The sequence below is a fragment of the Diadema setosum genome, chromosome 5 (assembly GCF_964275005.1).
Source record: "Diadema setosum chromosome 5, eeDiaSeto1, whole genome shotgun sequence".
Lineage (NCBI taxonomy): Eukaryota > Metazoa > Echinodermata > Echinoidea > Diadematoida > Diadematidae > Diadema > Diadema setosum.
In genome coordinates this window covers 29,481,515-29,503,996 of record NC_092689.1, presented here as the reverse complement: position 1 = coordinate 29,503,996, position 22,482 = coordinate 29,481,515, and the positions used below count along the sequence as shown (strand labels likewise).

At 36.9% G+C, this 22,482-nt stretch overlaps 1 protein-coding gene across 1 annotated transcript in view; it reads left to right on the top strand.

The window, feature by feature from the left end:
• The window catches only part of LOC140228672 (coiled-coil domain-containing protein 6-like), a 33,808-nt gene that overhangs the window by 6,470 nt on the left and 4,856 nt on the right, over positions 1 to 22,482 (top strand). The window contains exons 3-7 of the mRNA XM_072308935.1: positions 11,517 to 11,645; positions 13,155 to 13,258; positions 15,535 to 15,692; positions 16,499 to 16,747; positions 18,072 to 18,208. Coding sequence (XP_072165036.1) covers positions 11,517 to 11,645; positions 13,155 to 13,258; positions 15,535 to 15,692; positions 16,499 to 16,747; positions 18,072 to 18,208 — 777 coding nt within the window. The remainder of the gene's footprint in view (positions 1 to 11,516; positions 11,646 to 13,154; positions 13,259 to 15,534; positions 15,693 to 16,498; positions 16,748 to 18,071; positions 18,209 to 22,482) is intronic.

Below are 22,482 nucleotides of genomic sequence, written 5' to 3'. Positions count from 1 at the left end.
GAAATTTTGATGTGCATCACCCTTTTTTGTTTTTAAAGGAAATACAAGTTGCCTTATAGTAAATATAGTGTGCATTTATGAAGACTGGTGATATTCCTGAGAGAAGAATATGATTGTCAGATTTATCTGCTAGTGAAGGTGATATCCAGTCCGTGCAACATCACTGGGGAGGGGCAAGGGTCTCAAATATTAAAAACAGTTACACTGTGTACAAGTGAAGCTTGAAAGACATCTTTGAAAAATTTTCCCAGCAGTCAGTTTTGAGGGTCAAATTTGGTATCTTGCCTGGATGTTATATCTTTGTCAGTCACAAGTTACAATACATGTACATTGTAAAGAGAAGATGGACATTTCAAGCAAAATCAAAAAGTATTTTAGGTCTGAAAGACAAATTTAAACTTGAACATGACAACTTACTATTCCGATGCTAAATCTCATATGGAGCTAATTATGTAATCTAAAACATAATGTAAGACCATTTAAAACATCTTTGAGTGCTTATCACCGCCGTAATGCACTCCTCATTACTGTACTAATTGTATGTGCAGGAACATTTCACTTTAAAGGTTGTGGGTACACTCATAAGTCTTACAAATCTCTACAGTGTAGGTAAGACTGTTTTGTGTACTGCAGAGTTTCCAGGTGTCATGTTGTTAGTCATGGTAAAATAACAGCAGAAGCTCCTAACTTTGGATTTCCTGAAGTGCTTGCCAAAGGTGCACGTGATTGTTTCAACAGACCCTGTTTACGGGATGATTTGCAAATTGATCCTCGAAAGGGTCCATGCCACACAGAGTTTACAGCCTCATCACTTTCATGTGATTAGTTTTCAGCCCAGTGAATATTATGAGACACTTGAACTTCCTGTGAACTCTTCTCGTCTGGACCTGTTACAGTGTATGGTTTTAGAACTTGACTGCTTGTAACAAGTTTGCCCATTATCTCATTAAAAAGCTTTCATTTTCTCTTTTTCTTTCTTATATAACCCACTTCTTCTCAGCAATCTTTCTCTGTCCTGTGTCAATTTTTCAGCATTGTGCAGAATGTGGGATAAGTTGTACCAATAGAACAACTGATTCTACTGGCACTGTATTGGAATTTAAAGGCATACAATAATTAACCATTTGCAGAAGAAACAAAAACCCAGCATTAGTGCTGTAAAATAGTTCTAAAATGTGAGTTAAGGATGGAAACAGCCACTATAAAAATTTGAATCCGTATGATCAATGTTAAAGGCATAATTTACCATTTGCAGGTGAAAGCATTAGTGCTTTAAAATAGTTCTAAAATGTGAGTTAGGGATAGAAACAACCACCCTCAAAATTTGAATCCGTATAATTGATGTGAAGTGTTGTTAAATACACAAAATGTGAACAATAGTTATAATAAAAATGTTTCCAGACTAAACCGTATACAGTTACGGTTTACTGAGAAAAACCCTGACATCTCCTTATATTTTAGGTTTTATTGCAAATATTTCATATGGTAGGATGTTTTATGATACAACAGACCTACACATATGCATCAAATGTGATATCTTGAACATTTTTGAAATCACTGCTCCCAAAGGTAAACTGGACCTTTAAGTATTATACACAAAATGTAAACAATACATTGTACATAGTTTGATAGAATAAAAAAATGTCTCCAGACTAAACCGTCTACCGTTACGGTTTAATGAGAAAAATACTGATATCTACTTATATTTTAGACTTTATTGCAAAAATTTTATATGGTACAGGTATAGGATGTTTGTGATACAACAGACCTACACATATATGCATCAGATGTGATATCTTGAACATTTTTTTTTTTAAATCACTGCTCCCAAAGGTAAACAAGACATTTAAAATGAAGTTACACTGTTTCTTTCAAGAGGAAACTATAAAACTTGACTTATTATTTTTCTCTCTTTTGTCTTTTTTTTTTGGGGGGGGGGGAAGACTGTGAAAATTAAACTAAGAAACCAGCAAATGACCTCATTCATACTTATTTCTTTCTTCTTCAAGTTGATAGTCTGAAAAGTCTCAACAGACTTTTCAGACCACATCTACAATGTAGCTCCGTGTACATCCTTGCGCAGATTGTTTTACTGTCATGCTATGTTAACTATGAGGTACAATGTAGGCCTGCACCGTACACAGTTGTACTTGTCAATCAAGAAGGGCCGCTCAAATGAATATTGGCTGCAATGTGAGTTGTATCTAGTGTAAAACTCCATCCAGTGTGGGGAAGGTTTCACAGTAGCTGCAAGTTGAAGGATGAAATGAAAATTCCCCCCCCCCCCCCAAAAAAAAAAAAAAAGAAAGAGAAAGAGAAAAAATACAAAACAAAACTGCTTATTCTTAAGTATTTGTCAATAAGGGAGTTCATGGTTGTGATTTGCACATGTGCGAAACCAAGGAGGTTTTATACATGGAGTTCCAACTGGCTGTAATTATTCAAACAGTTGTCAGATTTCTATTGATGTACAAAGGAATTCCACAGGTGCACTTGTGCCTTTGATGATCGATGTTCCTTGCCGCCGTCTTGCTGAGCATTCTGAAGATTAATTTTGAACGTTATCATAATGTTGGCCATATTTTGCTTATCTATTTATTAAATGAAATGAAATTTCAATTAATGATTAAGCATGTAAAACAAAAGACAATTCGGTCCAGAAATTTGCGCAAAAGTGTAAATCAGAGCTGTATCATGTGAAAATGTTTAAAACTGTACCATCCTAGAAAGCTGGTTTTATCACTTTTCCGCTTAGTTTCCGCAAATGAAACTAATATGGAATAATCTTCAAGTATAATTCTTTATTGATAGATATATCAGATTAGTGACCGGGTATGACCAGTGGAGTATTTTTCATCTGTATTTCAGCATTTTCTACTCCATTTCTATTCGCGCGTCCTCATGTCTGTACCAACTACCTTTTATAAGAAGGGATAGCGAAAAGTAATTACCATCACAAAGAAATATCTTCCTTTGAAAGTGGCTAGTGATTATGCAATGAGACACAAGTCAATTGTCTTCCTATCTGCGCGGCAGATCCTGTTTGGCACATGCTTCAAATAATTTTGAGCGGCGGCTTCGAACATCTAGCAAAGGAAATAAGACGGTTGTGACTCCATTCTCTAGAACCTCCTTGGCGAAACAAAGGTCAAATGAGAATGTCTGTGTATTTGCCACTGACTGTAAAATGTAATGAAGTCTCGAGCAACTATGAGAATCTGAATTATGTCAGTACTATTTTTGGACTAAATTAGAATGTACAGGTGTAAGTCATTCATCAAAACTGTTAAGCAAAATCTCTCCATGCCTTTTATCAACATTGATTTAATAGAAGATGCCATGCTTCAACAAGGAATTCTTGATCACAACACATGTCCATGTTATTTCAAAGTCTGTGGTGTAGGGGTCAAATGAGACATATGTGCTAACCATGAACTCCCTTATTGTTGTTTTTACAGATTTCAGCTGTCTTTAAATTTTTGGATTGGAGTGCATACAAATGTACTATATGGCACATACTTTACAGTACACATGTGTACATTGTACATGTAAATAAGAATTGAGCAAATGTGTTTAGAATGTTTCCCAACTTGCCATAGACTCATGTCAACAAACAACAACTTTTTTCATTTTTTTTTTATTTTATCTCCCATTGAAGAGTTTCCTGCTCTGAACTCAGAAAAGGTGTGCCTCTGGGAATGGTTACTGATCTAGGGACTAAGTTTGTCCATTGTTTCACCCAGCTGTTTTCCTGTTGAACTTGCAGGGCAATGTGTACGCTAATGCGTATTGCTGATAATGAGCAGGATTGTACATGTAGATTGTGCAGGACAGGGTCAGACAACTAAATAGCCCCTTGATTCCAGTGTGCCGCTCTGCTCAAGTGTTCACTTACATGTACCAGGGAGGTGTCTCACCTCCCTGCATGATGTACACCATTTTGTAAGAGTATAGTGCATTGTACTGCACAGAAAGAGTTGACCTTTGCTGAAATTCCTATGCTATGGAATGCAGAGAGCTGTGTCATTGACCTCATGGCTGAACTAATCCTGGCAGAAGTTACAATTCAAATTTTAACTGATAATGGTTTTCATGTCTCAGCATTACAGTTTGGATATTTCAAGGAATGCGGGCTCATTGTAGGTACTTATAAAACAGGTTGTATTTAAGGATGCTGCAGCATTGTAAAGCAGCTTTTGCTTCTATTTTTGTATCACAGCCAGGTTTATAAAGACAAACAAAACCCCCAAGCTTTTCCCATCTATATGGTTTTGACATGGCTTGAAAAAGCAACAGAAAGAGTGTAATGAAAAAGTCAAATATAAGCCCCGAAGTAATCTGCATCTCATGCAAATGTGTAGCGACAGTGGTACAACTGTACAGTATGTGTCCTACTTTTGTAGTTGCACTTGAGAGGTTCAAGAGCTGGAGATGAAACTTGTCAAACTCAGAAAATCTGCACAAAATGATTTTTTTTAAAAGTTTATTTACAGAAATTTGCCAATTTCAGAGAGAATTAGGAACTCCTCAAAAATGTTCTGTTAATGTAAGAATCAGATTTAGTTCAGCAGTTACCAAAGGTTTTGAAGATCTGTCAACAGATAATATATAAAGATAAAGGAATCGAATGGAAAAGACTTCTTGTTTGTACCTCAAGAAACATTTGCAGAAGAATTTTTAGTGAAAATCCATAAAAATTAAATAAATACATTTTAGAAACCACACAAATGTGGTTTCTATGACTTAAATGGATTAAAACACCCCCAGCTCGCCGTGAATCAAGTGACTATCATTTTCTCTTCAGTCATTTTTGTTGACCAGTGGCTGCCAAAGAGGTTTCGGTATCGATTTGGAATCACACACATCTCAACCATAAACCTGAAAAAGTGCGAGTGCTGTCAAATGGCTGTCACTTCAGGTCAACAAGAGCAACACGACACCAGCCAAAATGTTCAGTAGACAGTTACACGTACCAGCAGTGAAACACTTCCATTCTCCTGTGGTTCCCAAAGTGAATATTATAAATGAATTCAATTCACTATGTATGCTGAAGATAGACATGACATAGAAGACAGAGCTGGGCAATTGGCAAGATTTAAAATGCCCCTCAAACCTTCTCAAACAATAAAATGACTTAAACATCATGTACATTGTACAGTATGTACATGTATCTAAGTTGCACTGTGACTTTCACAAAAAAAAAAAGGGGGCAGACTTGATTAATAATCATTAGATCTTAGTTGGACAGCAACCTCCAAAAATTAATGCAGACAATTTATGTAGTCAAGTAGGAGAATGTTCAAGTACTTACTGAATCTAAGGTCAATTACCCATGCAAAATGCGAAGAATACATCATGTAAAGAACAGCAAGAGGAGAAAAGGGGAAGAACATTAAAGGTATTGTTTACCATTGGGAGCAGTGATTTAAAAATGAGTTATCACATTTGATGCATAGTGTAGGTCAGTTGTATCACAAAACATCCTACCATATAGATATGTTGCAATACAGCCTCAACTATGAGGAGATGTCACTATTTTTCTCAATAAACCATAACTGTAGACAGTTTATTCTAGGAAAAAAAAAATTATTATTAATATTATATCATAACTACATTGTTCACGTTTTGTATTTCTTGTACTTAAATTAACATTGATTATATGGATTAACATTTTTACATTGGTTGTTTCTCTTCCTAGTTCATGTTTTAAAAATATTTTGAAGCTGTAAGGCTGTTTTTTTGTGTGTGTGTGTGTGTGTTTTTGTTTTTTTTTTTTCATCTGCAGATGGTAAATAATGCCTTTGAAAGAATAGTGAGAGGTTCTAGATGCGCTCTTGTTGATAGCCATGTACATCATGTACTGTCACATGTAGCATCGTGAGGTTTATTTGTGGGGGTACAACAACCTCTTTAGTTTAATAGGAAGTGGTACACTTCATGCCACATTATTGTGGATCAAATAGAAGAGTGGATCAAATAGGAGAGTGGATGAAACTGGGATGCAAGTAAAATCATGCAAAACATTTTCACACACTGACAACTCAAACACTACACACATTTGTAATACATGAGATGTGCCTGGACACCTTCGACGTACATACATACAATTTGATACAAACACACATGCACTTACACACACACACACATACACACACACACACATACAATGCTGTACTGTACACTGTTAAGAAATACCTATAAAACAATATACATAAAACAATATACATATTTGTACCTTAGGACTGATACAGGTGATTCTGATGGGGGGGGGGGGGGGGGAGGGGGGCTGTGGGCAAAAAAATGAATCCAAAGAATACCTGGATACATAAAGAAAAGGGAGAAAGAAGGGAGATAAAGGGGGCTTTCTAAAGGTTACAACAGGTAAAACTACACAAAACAACAATGGTTGCCAAAAAAAAAAAAAAAAAAAAGAACAGTTGTAGGAATAAAGAATGCTGTAATTTGCCAGCTACCGGTAGATTGTGTACCTGGCAGAAATGTTGCCATTAATGTGACATTGTCTATCAATAGGAGATGCAGTGTGGACTTAAAACCAGGGATGCTCCTCTTCCCTTTGTAATCTGCAATGGGGAATGGAATGTCAGTTATGCATATTGATTGGTAGATTTGCTGCCATGATCCACGATTTCCCTCGATCCATAAGCGAAACATGAAATACGCTCCCCCATTATGATTTGTGTGAAGGATAGTCGCTGCATTGAGACAATTTCTCTATTCTTCTGATGGAAATATGTATTATTGTGCAGATGTGCATGTGTTCATCAGTGATAGTAAGTGTGTGAGTGTGTGTGTAGACATACACTTGTGTTGTGCAATGCAGATATGCGTGATGATTAATTTGTTTCATGGTGGATGTCAAATAATTTGCCTAATGAATTACAGCAGTACCAAGGCCAATACTGTCGAGAGTCTTTGGCGTACACCCAGGGATATCACAGAGCTAACACTCTGATTAGAAGGTTAATTTTCATCTAGTCTTTACTACATATTTTAAAGGGATCGTATAGTTTTGGTTGAGACCTAATTTCAGATTTCTAACATTTATGGCGAGATAACGAGAAACCTCTTATGAAATATGAAAGAGCATGTGATTCCATGAGGAATTCAACATTTATTTGATGAAAATTGGTTTTGAAATCGCTGAGATATCCAGAACAGAGCGGTTCTAATAAAGTGTGGGACCCACATTTTATTACGATCGCTTTGTTTTACTTTATTTTTGGATGTTTCAATCATTCCAAATCCGATTTTCATCAAATAAACTTCGAATTCCTCTTAAAATGGTATGCTCTGTACCATTTCATATTGTGTTTTCTTGGTATCTCACAAAAAGTTAAAAGCCCAATTCTAATCTCCATCAATACTGTACCATCCCTTTAAAGCACTTGAGCATACATTGCTGTATGTAACACATTTGCATATTCATCAACTCAATTGTATGGTGTACACTGTATTTATACAAGCATCTGCATAATACATCAGTACCTAAGTGTTACACTGTAGTTCTAGAATCAAATGATCGAAGTGTTTGTGGAGATGAGGGTATAATGTAGCTGTGGCCACAATATGTACAGCTGCATATACAATGTAATCTGCCTTGCTGTCAGTTTAATGGTCTTAATACAAATGCAGCTGATAACGTTGGTGGAGTACAGTTAATTCTGAGTATACCGACAGAACCGGAACAGAAACAGAAACAGAAGCTATAGTAGAATACTCTGTGTTTGTGAATCTAACTTTTTTTTTGTGTGTGTGTTACTGTTTCATTGAAAATGTATTCATTTTGGGTTTTGCAGGTGTATTTTGTTTTTCATTTAATACATTATTGAAATTTCCATCCAGGGTATTGCCAATGAAAAACACAGTACAGGGTAACCTACAGTGCATGTACTGTATCTCAAAAGGCCTTCACCATGTAAACTCATTGAAATTTTTCTGTGTAATAAACTCTAATGTCAATATGGCTACAGAGCAAGAGACTAGCTTACAAGTGTTAATAGTTGTGATATACAATGCACAGATGTTTGTTTGTAAGTAAGATACACCATATATTTTGTGAGTCTAAATTTTTGCGAATTGGGAATTCCCAATGATTTCACGAGTGGTTAAATTCGCGATCATGGAGTCCTGTACTGCACGAAGAAATGTACACACGTACAATTTGTACGTCACATTCACATCGGGATTAGAGTCAATATTTCGTGTGTCTTTACAGATTTCGCGAATAGCACCCGACTCGCGAAATTCGTGAAAATAAAAATCTCGCAAAATATTCAGCTTATACAGTAATATGTTTACTAGTTGATGCAACTTTTTTTTTCTCTCTTTCTTCAAGGCAACACATGCTTTCTGCAAAATGCAATCACACAATCATGTGTAATTCTGTGTGATGAGAGTGTTCATGTTACTGGTCAGTATCCTTGTGAATGAGGAATGAAAACCATTACATACGAGCAATACTCATACACACACACTGATCCCTTTAGCCAGATTTAATTGTTGACTTGAATCCAGTGAAAAAAAAAGAAGAAGATGATTGAACTTTACAGTGTAGCTTTTCACGTTAGTGGTCAAGAAGACACGCCTGTGTACCTGGACAAACATGTAGAGATAAGAGAGGCGATAACCTATTAAAGAAAAAAGGTCAGTTGAAAGTAATTATGATCATAAAGACCAAAACTGTTTTTGCAAACTCAGAGGATAAATCTATTAAACATGGTGGATCCTCTTCCTCTGTTTTGTTGTTGTTGTTATCTTGTCTTAAATGGTTGTTTTATGATGGAAGCATGGTCATTCTCTCAGATGCTGATCAGTGACCCGGTCATCAAGGGACTTGCTGCATATATGTGTATTTTTACAATACTGCAGAGATTTAAGGTGATTAAGTTTGATTAGCCGTAATTCAAAAATTAAACATAATTAAGACTTAAAACTTTCAGGATATGTAGCCCACATATATGAGAGACAGTGGAGATAAAATCATATGAAACCTTACATTTTTCATGTATATTTTAAACAATATGCCTTAAAAATTGGCCATTTTAGGACACCAAATTTGTGACAAGATTAGTACCCCTAAGATCAAATGCATCATACTCAACTAAATTATATATTTCTATAAGTGTTTTTGACTGATCTTATTCCAGAACATGCCTATTTGGAATGACATGTAAAGAAAATCCTGTTAATAAACCTTTTTCATTCCTAAAATGCCATTATAAACAGTGCGTAACGCGTGTTACGTTTGGTGTCCACGCGACAACCGTTACACAGAGATCCTAGAAAAGGTTGATCGGAATTCTGAAAATCAATGCATTTTTGCTGTTTTAATGAGCTCAATGGAAGATGAAAAATATGTGACTTTTGTTCCAAAATATTTACATCTTTATGTCAAAATTAACAATGGTAAATCAACAATTTTTTGGTGTCCAATGTAACCACCGTTACACATGAAGATTTGATCTTTTATTTTGTACATTTCCAATACTATTTACTGGCCTTTCTGATTTTTCTGAGTTCCTTTCCAGGATAGGTATCCAAAAGAAAAGAATATAAATTATATAAAATATTTGGGAAGAAACTATTTGCCTCTTTCTCTTTAGTGTCCAATCGCGACGCGCGTTGCGACACGCGTTATGCATATTTGGAAAATGCCTAAATAAGTACAAACAGTAAAATTCTGCACTGTTATCACAATACATTAGTTACATTATTAGTTTATAAATATTTTGTGATCAACAATATGTGTTTAAAATTATTTTCAATATTCTATGTAACGGATGTTACATAGGACACCAAGCATTTTCAATGGATTTCCCTATAGGAATGTACACAAAATAACATTTTTCTGATTTAATTTTTTACAGAGCTTTTTTGTGCACTATCTCTCTGTACAACCCTGAATATCAAGAAGTCACTATTCATTAAAATGAAGCTTATTTTGAGGTCATTCTAGTGGAATTTAATTTGTAGTACAATGTCACACTTTTGGTTGCAGTATTGTAAAAATACACATATACCAAAGGGCAGTTTATCAGTGCTCAACTCTTGCCTGCCCCAGTGAACAAAAATAGCCAATGGATTGAGGATTAGTCAAGGGGGACATTCATGCACCAGTGTACTTGTAAAGAAAAAAAAAAATTAAGAGTTGTTTCCTGCTTTACTGACCTGCATTTAGACGGTCAAGCGATCACACAATACCAAATTTTTTTCGGGAGCAGGAAGGGGGTTGAGGAAGAAGTTTTGAAAGGGAGGAAGGATTTGTAATTATTGCAAGATGCCTATCCATTCTCGCTATCAAGTCCTGACGTGAAGACAGGTGTGAAGTCGACGAATGTGAAACAGCTTCTTGTTGACTTTTCTTCACTCAGTTCAGATTTTGTATTTGCTGGCATGCATGCCATATCAAACTGCTGTGTGATAATCGTACAAGTGCAAGTAGATTATACTTCATGCCACGCTGCTTTGCAATGTCCTGCTCTGTCAGTCAGAGACAGTGGTGCACAAATGGAGATCCCACGTTTGAATGGAAGCAAGTGAGCAAGCAAGCACCTGGAGCAAATAAACCAAACAAGCACCTTGTGTCAAAGTCTATAGATGTAAAGTCTGTGAATGTGCAGTGAGAATTGCAAATATGAACATATCAGTGAGTGGTTTCAAGGAGTTTTCCTAAACTGTAGTAATGGAGTTTTCCTAAACTGTAGTAATGGAGTTTTTGAAGAGTCAGAATGACTCTTTTATTGGTACATGTACCTCTGTGTTTGTGTGGGAGGATTTATGTGGCAGTGGCCATATCATGTGCCTTGTTGCGTGGTTGTGATGCAATGAAAACTTATTGGCATACCACATACTGTACATGTACACGCACAAACGTATGTGGTAAATTACAATATTTTCTTACAAAACCTGTGTTATACCACAGACATACCTGTCGGCTCTTTACAAAGGCCTCCAAGGAGAGACTTCCAGATGATTTTTAGACTTTGTAAATGCATTTGAACATCTGTATGAATTGGTTATACTGGGTAGAGTTTCAGAATTTATGGTGATGGAGGTGGGGTAAAGAAAGAAAGTTTTCCAAATTCACAATGAATTGCAATGAATAAGGATGGTGATACAATGTAACAGCTGCACTTTAGAATGCATGATTGAGTGCTCGAGGAAGCAGAACAAAAGAAGAGAGCATGCATGCACAGGTGATGTACATTTATAAGCAAGTGATTTTGTAATGGGATTATAGAATAATGTGAGCCCCTGCAATGTACATATGTACAATTGTACATATGTACATTTGTATGTCATCATGCTTGCTCAGTGTATCATGTTTTGGGTTTTTCAAAGTATTGGTTTATCTGCTCAGGGACCACAATGAATTCTACAAATCCATACTTGACACTATCCATTTACATATGTACTACATGATATCAAGTTATATAAATTGTTAAGAATGTCCCTTGTAATGTGTACATGCCATTCTCCGACTCTCTATTGTTCAGTTGAGGCATGAGAAGCTCCACCTGGAACGGACCCTGGAGCAGGAGCAAGAATACCAGGTCAACAAACTCATGAGGAAGATCGAACGGCTGGAGAATGACACCGGTGGCAAGCAGCGCAAACTGGAAGAGGTATGTTGTGCTGTATCGGCCTTGGGTTCAGACAAAGATCTGGCGCAAGTTGTAGCTTGTCTTTAATGCCGTTAGTCACAGCAGAGCACAACACACACACACACACACACACACACACACACATACAATGCAAAATAGCAACTGTTAAGCTCTGGTCGAGCTACTGAAAGGGTAGAAATTTTGCAGTGTGGAAATTCTTGCATATTTTGGGTGACACAAAACTATTGCCAAAATGAATGTACACAAATTTTTGCTTATCATATTATATTCTATTTTATTGTGATCTCAAGGTAGGTACATTATAGGGATATAACTTTTGTGCTATTTGTAGTTTTCTTCACAAGTGCTAGTCCTGTAGTGTTTTATGAATTTGCTGTCCTAATGCAAACCAGTTACCTTTCCCCATCATATATACTGCCAAAACCGTGGCAGCGGTGAGCTGTTTGAAGTGCTTGCTCAGTCGTGGTGACCGCCTGTGAAATTGAATGCATGCAAGATTCATTTAATCTGGCCACGCACAGAAATTTACTCGGCAAAGATTTCTGCTTTTACAATAAATTAAAGAAAAAACCAAACAAACAAACAACAACACATGACAGTTAACTTGTATTCCATGGTGTCATCTAGCAGTGTAACACCAGTGCCCAATCCATATTTCTAGGATTGTGGCTACAGACCCAGTAATTTAGGTCTTCTGAGATTCTGAAATGGGTACTCTGTGTCACGTGAAGACATCTTTATACAAATTGCACTGGCAGCATGTCCTTTCTGTCTCAGAATCTATGAATTATAGTACTGTTCCAGGATATCTTGCTGGTATGTAAGTACAGTCAATAAGTGTTGGATCCCAGACGATGTTATGGATCAAGAAGCAGGCCCAAGTGAGAACTTTTGGATGGATGAAATCATTTCTAAATCATGTGGAGTAAAATACCCTGTTTGCAGCAGGCTTTGTACAGAGTGCCTATTTGCGGCAAGATCCATTTCATTCATTGATGAAAAGGCCCAATCAGGGGCCCGTTTCATAAAACTTGTCATCAGTGACAAGTTGTCATAGATGTGACAAGTTACTGAAATCCTTGCATCTGATCGGCCGAGAGAAAATTTGTCATAGAAATGTGGCAGTTGTCACTGATAACAAGTTTTATGAAACGGGCCCCAGGTGTCACTTCCCATAACACTTGCAAGTAACTCCTGCTTGTGTTCTAAAATGGGACTAAACACACATGACATGATGTTCATTAGTAGTTTTATTGATGAATGAAAGTGCCCCTGCTAGAAATAGGCACCCCGCCGCATTCTAGTATTGGGTATTTTACTCTATGTAAATCTTGAGTGTGAAACATCAGCAACTCAAGTGAGGGTCGGCCATTCAAGATAAAATTTTCGGAGGGAAGGATAAAATTTACACAAGTGTGTAAGTGTGAGAAAAGGTGTTTTCAGTGTACGAACAACCTCAATAATGCATCTTGCCGTCTAATTCTTTTCTTTGATTGATCATTACTGCAGTTGAAGCGGGAAAAGATCGATTTAGAAAATGCTCTGGAGCAAGAACAGGAGGCCTTGGTCAACAGACTGTGGAAACGCATGGAGAAACTGGAGGCAGAAAAGAGGTTTGTTTGCTGTGATGCACATGGTTAAAGTCAGGCTCACAAAGTGATCAAGAGTTGTATTTGCCATCTCACGGAATCTTGGCATCCAGCATAGAATTAGACGTGTGACTGTAATGTGCAAAAAATGCAGCAAGATAAGGTAATTCCTGTTCACAACAAACACAGCATTATTTGTATTGATTGACTGACAGTGGTGCAGAGTCTGTCACATGTGTGAAAGGCAAACAAGAAATGAGACATTTTTTTTTCTCACTAGGTACAGACTGCTGACAGCCTCAGTATTTTTTCTCTGCGATTGGTCAATTGTGGGTCCTCAGCAGAGAAATGCTTTTGTGTGTCATGCCTGAAAATTCAATTATGTGGCAAAATATCATGAGGAGCACAATCTGACATAACACAATTTTAGGAGAGTGACTGGCCACACTGGATTTGCACGAGAGAAAACTCCCTTTAGAAGAAAATTTCTTCAAATTTTCTTTCAGCATATGTTTTGTTTTTTTCATTTTGAAAAAAAAAAAAAAAACTCCACTGTTGTTCAGGTATTTTACTTACTGGTGTGTGGAATACCCCAGAACTATTGCCCCTGCATGACATACCATGATTGCCAAAGCCCTATAGATTGTAATGAGTATTGCGCAACTTGCATAACTGTAGCCAAAGATGCCTGTCCATTTTTGCAACGTGGATGGGGCACGCGTATTGATGATGCAAACGGTATGCAAATTTTTGCACCACCAACCCAAGAGTACTTTATCAAGTATAAGAATATGCTCAGTGGCAAAGGGCAATGCACAATCGTAAGTACTCGTCTACTGTGATATTCTACCGAAAGTGAATGATCCTTTTAGACATCTCTAATAGCCACATGCCCTCTACTGATGAGATCTTGATTGATCTAGAATTGCATAGATGTGAAAGATCCCTCCTACGTATCTGCAATACTAAAAAAACAATGCATGTTCATAGTATGGATACTTCATTGCTATGAATACAATTCTAATCGTGTCAAGTGGTGTTAGAACACACCCATCACTCTGCCCTTGTTTGGCTGAAGGAAGCAAGTGGTTTCATTCCTTCTTAATGGAGCACAGTGTATCAGCCATTTACATTTAATTGTCAGTTTCATGTCTCGTTATAACTGCGTAGGTGTCTCACAATGGGATTAGTGTGTTTCTTAGGGGAAAAAAAAACCCACACACACCCAACTTGTAATTCAAATAGAACAGATGCTAAATCAAAGCGAATACTAAGTATCATTTGTAGCTCAGATTTGGAGGATTTGCCACTACCTTGCTTTTGCAGAAATTTGGCAGCACTACCCTTTTCCCCCTCGTTAAAGGTGCCTGGTAGTGGCTGTTTTGTTTCTTTTACACTGTCACTCAGCCTCATAGGAACTGCAACATGCTAATGTTCCTAGAGTGCCTGTCAGGGGGTATTTAGTATTACATGCATCATTAGGGTAATTTTCAGACTGAACTAATTGTGGTTTTATAAAGAGTGATTTGTTTTTAATAGCACAGAGGGTATTGGTATTTCATTAATCATGAAGAATTTCCAGATGCAGAGGAGCACACAGAATTCTAATCAGCTCTCAAAGTGTAGACTTTTTACAACTTGTATTCTGGGTAGCTGTTATGATTAAATGCACATACCGATACATTCATGGATGTCTTCATTATTAACTACAGATGAGAGTTAAGCTGCAATTTTTTTAGATTTGGGAATTCCTTTTTTCAAAATGTCAGTTTTGAGGTCTCCCTCTGCTATTCATGAGGATCACTGCCAAATCTCTTTTGAAAGAATTTCATTGTTGTAGATCCTCTATGTAATGGTCATGTCTTAAGTCATGTGTCAAGTGGCTAGGGGCAACTTATTCAGTGTCCTGATGTCAAGGTCTTGCTCTGCATATTTCAGTCACCAGTTTCATTGATTTTGCCAAGTGTATTAGAAAATAAAAGATAATGAAAAAATGAATAGATGAAAATAACCATTTTATCAGTGAGCAAACAATTTCATGCGCATTTACATATTTGCACATTTAAAGCATATCTTGATGTAGTTTTTGCAACAGCAAGAAATGTAAGTAATCACTTCCATTTACTCTCTGACTTTTCAAACAATCTCAAAGTTACTTAAATCATATATATCTGTAATGACAACACACATACACATTCTTTATTTCCCTGTAGTGGACTCTGTGGATGGATTACAATACATTTCTCTTTCATACGATTGCTTTGACAGCCAATTTCTTCCAATTTATTGTGTCCGAGCAGGATTCTTCAGGAGAAGTTGGATGAGCCAGTCTCGGCCCCGCCCTCCCCGCGGGAAATCAAGAACGGCGACACGACAGAGACGCTGTCTCGCTACGTGGAACAACTGAGGAATGAAGTGCGTAAACTGAAGAACCAACTGCTGGCAACACAAATGGAACGTAAGTAGACAGTACTTTTTGTAGGTGTGGCAAGACATAAAAAACAAATTGGCAGTGTTCCAGGTTTGCCAGCACACACCACTTATGTTGCCATATAAAATGATTAAAATGCCATCACTATAATATCGTGGGGAAGATGTTTAATGACTGCCCAGATATTTGTCAGTGCAGATTTTGTAATGCATTCACTACTGTAATTGCCTACACTGCCTACGTTTGCAGGTAGTTTTGCTTTTGTTTTTGTTTTGTTTTGTTTTGTTTTTTTGCTGACTGAAAGTTGACTGCCCACACTCTTTTTATGGCATTGAAAAGAAAAGTGATTTTCATTTTCGATTTTGTCTCTTGTCTTTGTAGTTGATTGACATTATTTCTTAATTCTAGCATAGCAGCCAAAACTGTAAACCTACTCCAGATGTTTGAATTAGTTTCACTTATTGAATGTATGTAAAGGTTGAATTACATCAGCACTGCTAAAAGTGAGGTTGAGTTGCATTAGCAATGTGTATATTCAGTGATCTTGTTGAAAGGCTCCGACATAGTGAACCTGATGGTGATTGTAAAATTGTGTATAATGTTGTGATGTTTAGGGCTGGTTCAGCATTGGATGCTTATTCATTTTTATATGAGATGTCTATGATTCTGCCCTATCCATCACTTTGATCTAATATGAAGTGACCAGGAATGTTAAAAAACACTTCTCACCTTCATCTACAAGGAAATGTCACCAATGATGATGCCTCGGTTATTATTATTATAATCATTATTAATTTATGTTATGTGTTAACTGTTTTCCTTCTGTGGTGTAGACCAAGAGAGGATGAATCACATCCAGCAGGACGAGAGGGAGGTGCGGGAGGAGAACATCCGCCTCCAGCGCAAGCTGCTGCTGGAGCAGGAGCGGAGGGAGGCCCTCAGCCGACACCTGTCCGAGAGCGAGTCCAGCCTGGAGATGGACGACGAGCGGCAGTTCAACGAGATGGCCCAGGGCCTGCGCCCCCGCACGATATCCTCGCCCATCCCCTACTCCCCCAGCCCCGCCCGGCCCATCTCCCCAGGTATGAGGTCTCTTTGCAGTGAAAATCTTGGCCGTTTGATGGTCCTTTCTTGTGGATGAAATGTAAAAAACAGGCAATCACCTACAAGCATTTAAACAGATAACTTGTTTTGTTTTTGCTTCTGTTTTCATGGTGACATAATAAGTCAAGAGTGCTGTGATTGTATTTCCTGCCATTTGTTGGCAGTTTGAGTTTGTTCACTTTGCGCACTAAAAGCCTTTGCAGTTTACTGTATTAGAGCTGCCAACTACAGGTGACTCCTGTTATAGCCTATAAGTCTTTTGGGCCCTGAATTTGTACTTTGATGTGAGAAAATTTCAGTATCACAAAATTTCAGTATAACCATGTTCTATGCGAGCCTCCTTTCGTATGATTTTGCTACCTGTAGATTGTTTCACTCCAACAAAATAAGGAAATTACAGGGGATGGCTAGTAACTGATCAGTGGGAATCAGTGGGAATGCTGGGGGATGATTGTTCCAATCCTTGTGGGATTCATTTAAGAGTACATTATGTATCTATTGTGTGAAAATTATTTGCTTCAGAATGGTTTAATGTTTCCAGGTTAGCATGCCTGTACAGTGACGGGGCGATTAAACTGCACATTACTTGAACATGAGACTGTTCTGAAGCAAATAGTTTTCACACAACGATAGATATATAATGTACTCTTAAATGAATCCCACAAGGATTGGAACAATCGTCCCCCAGCATTCCCACTGATTCCCACTGACCAGTTACTAGCCATCCCCTTTAAGAGGTTTTTTAAATGATTTTTTTCCCCCTGAAATTTGATTTAGCATGCTTGGCGTTTACAGATTTCCCCCATTTTGTACTGTCAAAATATGATTTTTGCCTTCAAAATATTTGTGTATTTTTTTTTTTTTTTTTTTTGATTGTGCTTCAATATGCTGTTTTGATATGCAGAGGTTAGACACCCTCCTGAAAAGAGTATGTGTGAATAATTCTTTAATACATATGAATGAGGGAGTAAGTGATTATGAGTAAACTGCAAATTACACATCATGTGAAGTGTATGTGATTATTCATACAGTCCACATCTTTGTATCAATACTTGATAGTATTTCATAACCCCCCCCCCAAAAAAAAAAAAAGAAAAGAAAAGAAGTTTCACAATTGTTGTAAACAAAAAAGAAGGCATGAAAAAGGTGTTAAATAACCCAACCTTATTACAGATTAAAGATTATTCTCAGGGATACTCAAGGTGATCAGTCTGTACAAAGTGTAGTTTCAAATAATTTTGCATGATTAATTTGTTTCATTCCCACATTGATGTTACCATATTCCTGTGTTGTCTCTGGTAGCTTACCCCATCTTGACTCCCCCTTCACCGGCCAATCGTGGCGCCTCGTTTGCCAGCTCGACCGCCAGCCACCCCTCACCAATTAGTCCTTTTGGTACCTCCCCTCCCGTGGGACCCAACCCGCACACCCCTCATATGGTAAGCAGCAGGAGAAGTAGTCCTTTGTTGTTGTTATTGGGTTTTTTTTTTTTTGCACGACTCTGTGTGTGTGTTTGTGTGTGTGAGTGAGTGTGAGCATGTGTGTTGTGTGTGTGTCTGTATGTGGTTCTGTATGCCTCTGTGCCTCATTGTTTATCCTAAGCTCAAACCCTAGTAAGCTAAGCATGATGTTTGTTTTTTGCCATCTTGTACCACCCAGACTGTTCCAAATAATGAGTGCTTGTGTACCAATTTTGCTAAAATTTTTAACTAGATGGTAAGCATAATATTTTGACAAAAAAACAACAACAAACAAACACCCAAAACACCTAAACAACACTGTGACACTTGTGAGCAATTAATTATTCATTCAATATGTATGTAACTTGGGTTTCAAAATATTTGTAGACCTTTTTATATATGTCTCATATTTTCTAATTTTACCACTTATTGAGTATTTTAAGGTGTGTATAAACTCTTTACAGAAACTAATACAATTTTCAGAAGTAGCTTTGGTGCTTTGACAATATCATGGCAAAAAACAAGATACATTGTTGATGTGGGTTTTATCTTTGGTTCCTCTTTAAACCACCAGTCAGTGCTGTGGACTTTCAAATCTGTTTTTTTTTTATTCCTAACGCAATAAAGTGAAGTTGTGGGCGTTCTGTTTGCTATTGGCAACTTTGTACAAGTGATTTGTCTATAAATGTGACCTGGTTTGACAAAACGAACAAAAAGTCACCAGGCATGGATTACAAGTTAAAGGTAAAATCTGGAAGAACAGACTCTAAGCTTTAAAATGGTATCTTTCCAAACCTATCTAAATAGAAGAAAGAACATACATACTCTGGCAAAGAGTTTACTGAGAAAAGAGGCTCTGAAGTTAAGGGTCTATTCAAGTGCTTAATCTCGCACCATGCTGTGCTCTGTGCAGTGAATGAGACAAAAAACAGGAAGGGAAGCTCCACAACAACCACAATACAGGAACTAGACTTGGAATTTGTCAAGACTGACAAATTAGGTGATCCGATTTTTTTTTATCAATGATTCGAGTCCTGATCGCAATAGACATGACCATATACGTTTCATCTGTGTTTAGAGACATTGGCCGTGTGATGTTTGGATTCTCATTTAGAAAAGAGAGTCAGGTCTGCCATCTTTGGTACCAAATTCTGTATACACTATAACGAAGATACAGAATGAAGTATTTTGACCATTGACCCAACTTTGCACAGCCAAGATGGCATCTGAGCAAAAAGTGGTTATTTTGTGAAATGATTCTTGTAACATGGTCTTTACGTGTGCAAAATATGGGAAAGATAGGACATGTATTCACCAAGATACAGGTTGAAACATTTATGACCTTTGACCCTAATTTACATACCCAAGATGGTGTCTGATCAAGTAGTTGTTATTTTATGAAATAATGTACGTGACATGAACTAAACATGTGCGAAATATGGGGATGAAAGGGGCTGTTTTTCTCGAGTTATTGCAAAGAAAGTTGCAGAAAGAAAGAAATATCTCAATACATCGAAGATAAGTTTGATTTCAACCAAGTTTTTTGACGTGATCTCGGCGTCGTATGAAAAATTGGAGAGATTAATGACGATAGCCCATAGTCTCAGCTACAACATATTAAAATCTGGGAGAAATTCACCGAAGAGTAAGTGAACTAGTGCTCGATAAAGACCGCCATGTTAATTTTCATTTCCAGAAAAATTCCCTCCCATAGAGATAACACGTAAATTGGTTAAATTTGACAAGGTTACATTATATCCATTTTCACGAGGTGAAGACATCATCCGATTAAATCTTTGATAGAATAGAACTTAAAGAGTATTAAATTGGCTACAACATACTAAAATCTGGAAGAAATTCACCGAAGGGTAAGTAAGCTAGTCGTAGATAAAGACAATCATGTCAATTTTCACATCTAGAAAAATTCCCTCCCATAGAGATAACACGTCATAATGAAGATAAAGAAAGAAGTACATATGACCTTTCACCCTACTTTGCACAGACAAGATGGCGTCTGAGCAAAAAGTGGTTATTTTGTGAAATGATTCTTGTAACATGGTCTTTACGTATGCAAAATATGGGAAAGATAAGACATGTATTCACCAAGATACAGGATGAAACATTTTTGACCTTTGACCCTAATTTACATACCCAAGAAGGTGCCCGATCAAGTAGTTGTTATTTTATGAAATAATGTACGTGACATAAACTAAACATGTGCAAAATATTGGGCTGATAGAGCTTGTTTTTCTTGAGTTATTGCAAAGAAAGTTGCAGAAAGAAAGGAATATGAAAATACATGGAAGATAAGCTTTAATTTAAACCAAGTTTTTGGGTATGATGCCGACTCCGTATGAAAAAACGAAGTGCACAGTAACGATAGCCCAAAGTCTCAGCTACAACATACTAAAATATGGGAGAAATTCACCGAAGCATAAGTGAGCTAGTGCTCGATAAAGATAGTCATGTCAGTTTTCATTTCCAGAAAAACTGCACTCCCATAGAGATAACACGTAAACTGGTCAAATTTAACAATGTTACTTTTAATCCCTTTTTCGAGGTGATGTCGTCATCCAATCAAATTGTTGTTATTATATATCTGAAAGACCATTTAATAAGCTACATCATATTGAAATTTGGACGAAAATCAACTAAAGAATAAGTGAGATATGCTTGAATGAACTTGAAATTTGATGACGTCATTTTGAAAATTTACTTTTTTAACTTTATTAAGAAATTTGATATATTTTAATCATTTTTCCAGCATTGCCAACCCATGAAATGACATGTACAACTCATCAGCTTTCAGAATATGTAAAGAAAATGGGGGGTCACCGTCCATCCTGACGAGCAAAATCGGATTTAAAATTGGCAGTTTTTTTGGCATTGTTGCACTGTATATCGCCATTGACGCGCGCGCGGAATTTCAACTTTGACGGACCCGTATGACGTCATTTTGAGTGGGATTGACTTGAAACTTGGTAGAAATATTCCTTGACATTTCAGACATCCGATCAAAGTGAAAAAACGGGAAATTTTCATTGCATATGAGCTGTGCGTGCGTATATGTGCGCGCGCGTACGCGTCCATCCGATTTTTTCAATTTTTCAAAAAATGCTCCAAATGGTCTGAAACGTGTGCAAAAAAATTTTGAGCTCGATTTGAGCATACAAATATTTCAACGCGCGCGTACGCGCACGTTTGAAGTATATAGATGAATTTTGAAAACATGAGTAGAATCACGTTGACTTGAACTATATGTGACGTAAATTTCATTGAAAAATTTCATTCCATTAATGAGATGTGATTGAAAATGTGTTTTCATATAATGACGTCATAGTGACGTCACGGTCGACTGATCACTACGATTTTACTTGACCCGTCGTCTTTGGGACGTGATACACATATGGTGTAATTTTGACATTGATAGGAGGAGGACTTTCTGAGCTAATCGATACACAAATTTTGTCCAGAAATAAAGAAGAAGAAGAAGGAAAACAAAGAATCAGTACAGATACAGAAGGTGATCCGAGAGGATACTCGGATCACCTAATTATCAGATTAAGCTGAAATTGTACACACTACAAGTATACTTACACAATTCTATTCATGACTAACAACATTTTTCAATGCACGAGCAACATCCGTTCAAAAGTTTCTAGAGTTGAAAGTGAAGAGTGTTTAAAGGATTTTCAAGAAGTGAAAAGGGGTCTATAATACCTTATCATGATATTCTAAAAAAAAAAAAGAAGAAAATATTGTAGGTAAACTGCAAAAATTGCAAATTGCCATACATTTTATGATCCAAAATTTAAGAATAATGTAGAAGAAGAATTGCTCTTTCAGAAAAAAGAAATAAACAAAAACAACTGAAGATTGACTAGGTTGACCCATTTCACCTGTTTTGAGTTCTCACATAAAATGAGGGTGTGGGACTTCTTCTTGGTTTTTTGATGCATGGTCAGATGTTGTCCCTCTATCCCAGAGAAGGGTGTATGTATGTATATATATATATATATATATATATATATATATATATATATATATATAGATGTAGATTATATATGTACATGTACATTATTTGGCTTGCTTTATTTGTGCATAGGTTCTGAACCCCAGTTGTTGCACAAGAATGAAGTCTTTTTCTTTCTTTTTTTCGATGGTGTTCAAGAAAATTAGGATTGCCCAAGCTTCTTGTTCTCTGCCAAGTGATGCATTGCTGTTACAATGCCCAGCAGTGATATATTTATAGT